The sequence below is a fragment of the Pangasianodon hypophthalmus genome, chromosome 2, assembly GCF_027358585.1.
Source record: "Pangasianodon hypophthalmus isolate fPanHyp1 chromosome 2, fPanHyp1.pri, whole genome shotgun sequence".
Classification (NCBI taxonomy): domain Eukaryota; kingdom Metazoa; phylum Chordata; class Actinopteri; order Siluriformes; family Pangasiidae; genus Pangasianodon; species Pangasianodon hypophthalmus.
Window position 1 is genome coordinate 200,001 of NC_069711.1, and position 10,000 is coordinate 210,000.

At 40.1% G+C, this 10,000-nt stretch overlaps 1 protein-coding gene across 1 annotated transcript in view; it reads left to right on the forward strand.

Moving 5' to 3' along the window:
• Positions 1-10,000, forward strand: part of pfkmb (phosphofructokinase, muscle b) — a 22,335-nt gene that overhangs the window by 6,465 nt on the left and 5,870 nt on the right. Inside the window, exons 5-13 of the mRNA XM_034299057.2 lie at positions 1-142; positions 1,146-1,190; positions 5,996-6,104; positions 6,208-6,303; positions 6,421-6,513; positions 6,605-6,730; positions 7,601-7,665; positions 7,991-8,054; positions 8,391-8,537. The exon at positions 1-142 is cut by the window's left edge and continues 24 nt beyond it. Coding sequence (XP_034154948.1) covers positions 1-142; positions 1,146-1,190; positions 5,996-6,104; positions 6,208-6,303; positions 6,421-6,513; positions 6,605-6,730; positions 7,601-7,665; positions 7,991-8,054; positions 8,391-8,537 — 887 coding nt within the window. The remainder of the gene's footprint in view (positions 143-1,145; positions 1,191-5,995; positions 6,105-6,207; positions 6,304-6,420; positions 6,514-6,604; positions 6,731-7,600; positions 7,666-7,990; positions 8,055-8,390; positions 8,538-10,000) is intronic.

Below are 10,000 nucleotides of genomic sequence, written 5' to 3' on the forward strand. Positions count from 1 at the left end.
AGCGTTCCTCTCACCTGAACATCGTAGGGATGGTGGGTTCCATAGACAACGATTTCTGCGGCACAGACATGACCATCGGAACAGACTCGGCTTTGCATAGGATCATGGAGGTGGTGGACGCGATTACCACCACAGCGCAGAGGTGTGTGTGTCTGCACTAACACACACGCACACACACACACACACACACACACAGTCATAAAGTCAACTCCATCACTACAGCCAGTAATTCCAGCTCATTATATAGACAACATGCTTCTAGACGTTGATGCATTTCCTGTTTTACCGTTTTATCTCAGGTTTATTTATATATAACGCTTTTAGTAAAAGACATTGTAGATATTTTAGTAATAGTCACTGTAATGTTGGAGACTCGAGGAAAATATGTGAGGATCCATAAGCAGGAGGTTTAGTAACGATAGCCAGAACCCAAAATCAGAATCAGTCAGAAAACAGTCCAAGGTCTAACACAATAAATCCAAAAACTAGAATCAAGAGCAGATCCAGAGAAGAGTTAAATGGTCAAAACACCACAAGGAATATACACTACATGTCCAAAAGCATGTGGACGCCTGCCCACTAAACATCTATGGGCAATAAATATTCCCGTGTGTTTGCTGTTATAATGAGCTCCACTCTTCTGGGAAGCTTTCCACTAGATGTTGGAGCGTGGCTGTGGGGATTTGTGTTCATTCAGCTACAAGAGCGTTAGTGAGGTCAGGCGCTGATGTTGGGTAAGGAGTCTCCAGTTCCAGTTCATCCCAAAGGTGTTCAGTGGGGTTGAGGTCACAATTAGACATGATAGGGAGATAAACCAATGAGGGAGCGGAGAGAAGGACGGAATGAAAGCTGCGTACACCATGCAGAGAGGTGGACTGTGTGACAGTAGGAGAAATATTAACATGAATTTGCATACAATTATAAATAATAAGATAAGATTACTGTTTAAGATCGCAGCGGGAGTTTAGACAAAACTTTTGAAAAGGTAAAACAATGACAGAATTCTTTCCTAAAAGTGAACCTTGGTGTTTGTGTGAACAGAACTGTGTTTAACGGGAAAATAAAAGAAGTGTGTTTTATATATTGTGTGTCTCCAAGTTCTTATTATTACGTAACAGATTATTTGTGTTTTGTTTTCTCTGTAGTCATCAGAGAACCTTCATTCTGGAGGTGATGGGCCGACACTGTGGGTATGTACCACTCTACTGTTTATTATTATTATTATTATTATTATTATTATTATTATTATTATAGTCCTGAAAAGTGTTCCTAAAGCCCACGTCAACTTTCATTCATTTGCTTCTTATGCTCATATATAGCTTCTGCCAAGATATTCCACAGCAGTTAAATGTAATTATAAATGGATAAAAACTATGATGTGTCATTCTTTAATAAATAATATCTGTAATCATTGGCAAATTGCTGTGTGAATAGTGTTCAAAACTCAGGGGAGAGTGACCTCTGCTGGCGAGGAAGAGACAGGGCCTGAGTTACACAAATATAATTTATAATTTATAATTTAACTGTAAGTCACTCGCTCATGTTTATATTGTTTGTGTTCAAAACAAATGAACAGTAATGAGAGAATAAAGTGGTCTGTTATTATACACTACAGTAAAACAACCTGTTTGATTTGAGTCATTAGAAAATACTGAACAGAAATGATGAAACACAGCGTACAGTACAAACACTGCGTACAGTACAAACACTGCATACAGCACAAACACTACATACAGCACAAACACAGCGTACAGCACAAACACTACATACAGCACAAACACAGCGTACAGCACAAACACTGCGTACAGCACAAACACTACATACAGTACAAACACTACATACAGTACAAACACTGCGTACAGTACAAACACTACATACAGCACAAACACAGCGTACAGCACAAACACTACATACAGCACAAACACTGCGTACAGTACAAACACTACATACGGTACAAACACTGCGTACAGTACAAACACTACATACAGCACAAACACTACATACAGCACAAACACTACATACAGCACAAAAACAGTGTACAGCACAAACACTGCGTACAGTACAAACACTGAGTACAGTACAAACACTGCGTACAGCACAAACACTGAGTACAGTACAAACACTGAGTACAGTACAAACACTGCGTACAGTACAAACACTACATACAGCACAAACACTACATACAGCACAAACACTGCGTACAGTACAAACACTGCGTACAGTACAAACTTTACATACAGCACAAACACAGTGTACAGTACAAACACTACATACAGTACAAACACTACATACAGCACAAACACTGCGTACAGTACAAACACTACATACAGTACAAACTTTACATACAGTACAAACACAACGTACAGCACAAACACTACATACAGTACAAACACTGTGTACAGTACAAACACTGAGTACAGTACAAACACTGCGTACAGTACAAACACTGCGTACAGCACAAACACTACATACAGCACAAACACTACATACAGCACAAACACTGCGTACAGTACAAACACTGCGTACAGTACAAACTTTACATACAGCACAAACACAGTGTACAGTACAAACACTACATACAGTACAAACACTACATACAGCACAAACACTACATACAGTACAAACACAGTTTACAGCACAAACACTGCGTACAGCACAAACACTACATACAGTACAAACACTACATACAGTACAAACACAGTGTACAGTACAAACACTACATACAGCACAAACACTACATACAGTACAAACACTGCGTACAGTACAAACACTGCGTACAGTACAAACACTACATACAGCACAAACACAGTGTACAGTACAAACACTACATACAGCACAAACACTGCGTACAGTACAAACACTACATACAGCACAAACACAGCGTACAGCACAAACACTACATACAGCACAAACACTGCGTACAGCACAAACACTGCGTACAGCACAAACACTACAGTCAGCACAAACACTGCGTACAGCACAAACACTACATACAGTACAAACTTTACATACAGTACAAACACAACGTACAGCACAAACACTACATACAGCACAAACACTGCGTACAGTACAAACACTACATACAGCACAAACACTGCGTACAGTACAAACACTACATACAGCACAAACACTGCGTACAGTACAAACACTACATACAGTACAAACTTTACATACAGCACAAACACTACATACAGCACAAACACTGCGTACAGTACAAACACTACATACAGCACAAACACTGTGTACAGTACAAACACTACATACAGCACAAACACTGCGTACAGTACAAACACTACATACAGTACAAACTTTACATACAGCACAAACACTACATACAGCACAAACACTGCGTACAGTACAAACACTGCGTACAGTACAAACTTTACATACAGCACAAACACAGTGTACAGTACAAACACTACATACAGTACAAACACTACATACAGCACAAACACTGCGTACAGTACAAACACTACATACAGTACAAACTTTACATACAGTACAAACACAACGTACAGCACAAACACTACATACAGTACAAACACTGTGTACAGTACAAACACTACATACAGCACAAACACTACATACAGTACAAACACAGTGTACAGCACAAACACTACATACAGCACAAACACTACATACAGCACAAACACTGCGTACAGCACAAACAATACATACAGTACAAACACTACATACAGCACAAACAATACATACAGTACAAACACTACATACAGCACAAACACTACATACAGCACAAACACTACATACAGTACAAACACTACATACAGTACAAACACAGTGTACAGTACAAACACTACATACAGCACAAACACTACATACAGCACAAACACTGCGTACAGTACAAACACTACATACAGCACAAACACAGTGTACAGTACAAACACTACATACAGCACAAACACTGCGTACAGTACAAACACTACATACAGCACAAACACAGCGTACAGTACAAACACTGCGTACAGTACAAACACTACATACAGCACAAACACTACATACAGCACAAACACTGCGTACAGCACAAACACTGCGTACAGTACAAACACTGCGTACAGTACAAACTTTACATACAGCACAAACACAGTGTACATTACAAACACTACATACAGTACAAACACTACATACAGCACAAACACTGCGTACAGTACAAACACTACATACAGTACAAACTTTACATACAGCACAAACACAGTGTACATTACAAACACTACATACAGTACAAACACTACATACAGCACAAACACAACGTACAGCACAAACACTACATACAGCACAAACTTTACATACAGCACAAACACAGTGTACAGTACAAACACTACATACAGTACAAACTTTACATACAGTACAAACACTGCGTACAGTACAAACTTTACATACAGTACAAACACTGCGTACAGTACAAACACTGCGTACAGTACAAACTTTACATACAGCACAAACACTGCGTACAGTACAAACACTACATACAGTACAAACTTTACATACAGCACAAACACAGTGTACAGTACAAACACTACATACAGTACAAACTTTACATACAGCACAAACACTACATACAGCACAAACACTACATACAGCACAAACACTGCGTACAGTACAAACACTACATACAGCACAAACACTACATACAGTACAAACACTACATACAGCACAAACACTACATACAGCACAAACACAGCGTACAGCACAAACACTGTGTACAGTACAAACACAGTGTACAGTACAAACACAGCGTACAGCACAAACACTACATACAGCACAAACACAGCGTACAGCACAAACACTACATACAGCACAAACACTGCGTACAGTACGAACACTACATACAGCACAAACACTACATACAGCACAAACACTGCGTACAGTACGAACACTACATACAGCACAAACACTACATACAGCACAAACTTTACATACAGTACAAACACTACATACAGCACAAACACAGTGTACAGTAAAAACACAGTGTACAGCACGAACACTGCGTACAGCACAAACACTGCGTACAGCACAAACACTGCGTACAGTACAAACACTACATACAGTACAAACACTGCATACAGCACAAACACTACATACAGCACAAACACTGCGTACAGTACAAACACTGCGTACAGCACAAACACTGCGTACAGTACAAACACAGCGTACAGCACAAACACTGCGTACAGCACAAACACTGCGTACAGTACAAACACAGCGTACAGCACAAACACTGCGTACAGTACAAACACTACATACAGCACAAACACTGCGTACAGCACAAACACTGCGTACAGCACAAACACTGCGTACAGTACAAACACAGCGTACAGTACAAACACTGCGTACAGCACAAACACTGCGTACAGCACAAACACTATATACAGTACAAACACTGCGTACAGTACAAACACTACATACAGTACAAACACTGCGTACAGCACAAACACTGCGTACAGCACAAACACTATATACAGTACAAACACTACATACAGTACAAACACTGCGTACAGCACAAACACTATATACAGTACAAACACTGCGTACAGTACAAACACTACATACAGTACAAACACTGCGTACAGCACAAACACTACATACAGCACAAACACTGCGTACAGCACAAACACTGCGTACAGTACAAACACTACATACAGTACAAACACTGCGTACAGCACAAACACTGCGTACAGTACAAACACTACATACAGTACAAACACTGCGTACAGCACAAACACTGCGTACAGTACAAACACTATATACAGTACATATGTCTAACTTTTTAAACCAAAGAAACCAGAAACAGTTCAGCACCGTGCTCCGAGAAATATAGCACTATTATACACATATCACTAATGTGTTTATGTAAAAAATAAAACTATGGCCCAAATGTTCTGTTTTTCCACTGCAGTATTTTACATAATTACATATACATACTGTATGTGTGTGTGTGTGTGTGTGTGTGTATGTGTGTGTGTGTGTGTGTGTGTAGGTATTTGGCCTTAGTAACTGCTCTGGCGAGTGGTGCTGACTGGGTTTTTATTCCAGAGATGCCTCCAGAGGAAGGCTGGGAGGAGCACCTGTGCAGAAGATTAGCTAACGTAACACACACACACACACACACACACACACACACACACACACACACTGCATCACACTCACTTTCTGTGCCATGTTTATAGGTGCTTGTGTGTGTGTGTTTAGCAAAGAAGTCTGGGTTATCGCCTTAACATCATCATCATAGCTGAGGGAGCCATCGATCGCCGTGGGAAGCCCATCACCTGTGACATGGTGAAGAATGTAAGAGTCCCATCACTGAGTGCATGAGTGTGAGCGAGGTTACCTCTCCCTCTCTCTCTCTCTCTACACACACACACACACACACACACACACTGCTCATGTTCTTCTTGTGTGTAGTTGGTCACTAAGAAGCTGGGCTTTGACACACGAGCCACTATCCTGGGTCACGTACAGAGAGGAGGAACTCCTTCAGCCTTCGACAGAATCCTGGTATATGGTCCTGCATACACTCCTCTGTGTTTACGCTAATTACTTATGATACAGACGCTGAGACTCAGACGGAGTGCTGCTGTGGTTTCAGGGCAGTAGGATGGGCGTGGAGGCGGTGATGGCGCTGCTGGAGGCCACTCCGGACACGCCGGCGTGTGTAGTCAGCCTGTCGGGGAATCAGGCCATCAGACTGCCTCTAATGGAGTGTGTGCAAGTGGTACAGCTTCACCTGGCACTATACTCACACACACAACTCACACACACAACTCACACACACAACTCATCACACAACTCATCACACACAAAGTCTGCGGCTCGTTTCACACAGCTTCTGTTCAGAAACTCTGTTCATTGAGTGACCTTAAGCACTTTTTAATCAGATCCTTCATCGGCAGGGCAAGAGACAGAAATCAACACTGAGGACGAAGTGCAGAAAAATTATTCTTTACAATTATTCGATTTACAAGTATGTCACATCAGAGATATTTCAAACACTGAACACGAGGAGGCAGTGTGAAGAATCTAACTGCTGTGGTTAATAAATCTAGACAAATAAGCTAGAAATTTAAATTTAGCTGCATTAATCAATCAATCAATCAATCAATCAATCAATTTGTTTGTTTGTTTATTTATTTATTTGATAAGTCTAGATAAATAAGCTAGAAATTTAACTGCATTTATTAATATATTATTTATTTATTTATTTATTTGATGAATCTAGACAAATAAGCTAAACATTTAGCTGTAATTATTATTATTATTATTATTATTTAATTGAAAAAAATAATTAATTTGTTTGTTTGTGTATTTAAATGGAGATAAATGAATTAGCTGATTTATCTAGATTTATTACCGGAAAGCAGAACACAGTATGGGAACAATCCAGTCTTTGTTGTTAATAAATCCAGATAAATAAGTGAGCTAATGAGCCGCTTGAGTCAGAAGGCAGAAGCGCCATCAGCACTGGATCTGCATTGAGATATATCTGTATTATAGTAATTTTATATATTTTTTTAATATTCTGTCATTTTCAGTTTTGTCTGATGTGTGACACGGTTTAGTGTTTATCACATTTCTGTCGTCTCAGACCAAAGACGTGACCAAAGCCATGGCCGAGGGCCGGTTCGAAGAGTCGATGAAGCTCCGCGGAACGTAAGTGTTCTCTCTTCCTGTCTCTCTCTCTTCCTGTCTCTCTCTCTTCCTCTCTCTGTCTGTCTGTCTGTCTCTCTTCCTGTTTCTCTCTCTTCCTGTCTGTCTCTCTCTCTTCCTGTCTTTCTCTCTCTCTGTCTGTCTGTATCTCTGTCTGTCTGTCTCTCTGTCTGTCTTTCTCTCTCTCTTCCTGTCTCTCTCTCTTCCTGTCTTTCTCTCTCTCTGTCTGTCTGTCTCTCTCTCTCTGTCTGTCTGTTGTTTCTGTCTTCCTGTCTTTCTCTCTTCCTGTCGTCCTGAATGTGGAGAACATGTTGTTTGTGTTCTGCAGGAGTTTTGAGAACAACTGGAACACGTATAAGCTGCTTGCTCATGTGAACCCTGCTGAGGTGAAGGTAAGCACGTGTACCTGCTGATTATTCACTTATTCACTTATTAACTCTTATTTCTCTTTTACGTGCAGCACTCGTTCCTGAGCAGACATCAGAAGTTACTATAAAACATGAACGAGGCACAGTGAAAGTGTAATCTGTTTTATCAGCACCATGTCAATCTATATCAGTTATTTCACTCCACTGATACTTTATTCTTCAATGAGTTATTTCTTCTTCATAAAAAAAATAATAATATATACAGTATGATCTGCATTTCCCCTGTTGTCTCACATCTCTTCTCTTCTATTCCCTCGTTCTCTCTCTCTCTCTCTCTCTCTCTCTCCTCCCTGTCTGTAGAGTAATATAAACATCGGCCTGATGAACGTCGGAGCTCCGTGTGCAGGTATGAACGCAGCCGTACGCTCTGCAGTCAGGACCGGGATCCTAAAGGGACATCAGATCCTGGCTATACACGACGGCTTCGAGGGACTCGCTTACGGAAATGTGATCTCTCTCTCACACACACACACACACACACACACACACACACACACACATCGTATATGAAGATGTCCAGGGGTTAAATGGGGCAGGGGCTGGAGGTTACAGTATATACAGTGTAACTCATTTAAAGGTAAGAAGTGCCTCTGTGTTTACTGCTGATGCTGTGAGCGGCCATGTTGATCTGACGTCACTCCCTGAACTCAGGGTTGAGAGGACCATCCCGAGTTCCCCAGCAGAATTCCGAGTTTTCTGTGGACGGAGGTCAGAAATTATGAGTTACAACCTTTAGTCGTATTACTTTACAGGTTTAGTTTATGTGAACAAATAACATTTCTACAGTTTATAGAGGAATGGTTTCATTTTAAAATAGTAAAATGTTTATAGATTGGATCATTAAAGTGCGTTCAGGGTTTGCACAAGTTCTTGAATTTCTAAAAGTGCTTAGCATTTTGAAATTAAATGCTTGGAAAATTGGTATTTTTTCATTCAGAAGCCCTTAAAATGAAAAGCGAGTGTGAATTGTCATGTAACGTCTCCTCAGCTCAACTTAGAATACGCAACAAATATTAACGACAATCCGATCTATTTCTGTCCGCTCTGATAACCACTGAAAACTGAACTAGCTACATATAAACGGTAGTCTGGCAGCGGTCATGGTCAGACTGACCCCAGCCTTGTGGTTGCACTGTTCATCGTCTGTAGAACATTTATCTACTGCAGTGATGTTCTAGATCCCCTCAGGTTAAAATGCAGAAGTTTGTTGTTCCTTTTTTTGTGTAATACGTGCAGTAGAAGCATTTCTGTTGCTATTTGAGTGCTCTTTCACCAAAGACTTATATCACTCTTAATTACGCTTACTGACACTGAGATTTGAATTTCCTAAAAAAAAAAAATAATCTTACTATATACTACTGCTTATATACAGTACTATACTACTCAATATTTTCACACTAGACCAGCAGAATTCGCTCCAGACCCGCAGCATAACGACCTCGTATGTTCTTCCCACGCCGCTGAACATCTACAACACATACAGATACAGATTTCCAAAATTCGGGAAACTGATATATATTTAAAAACTTTTAATCTGTATAATGAACATTATCACCAGAATCACCAGATTCTGTTAGTCCTTAGAAACTTCCTGTCCTACATTCAGAACCGCTGGTACTTGTCTGAGATTTGTTTCTTTTATGTAAGGTTTTTATTTAAAAAGATTTTAAAAAGTGCCTTTTATATGAACCATGAGTTCTAATACGTTATGGTTTCTATAGTAACAGCTCATTCTCAGGGACTCGTACGGCAGACGCTCACATGGATAAAAAAACGTTGATATGGTGAAATTTTCTGTGAGGAGAAATGTGTTTATGTAACTTTCAGGGAAGGAGTCTCCAGTGTCAGTGCTTTGTAACAGTCAGAGGTAAAGCTGTAACTAAGTTTTCAGACATTTTCAGGACAGAGGA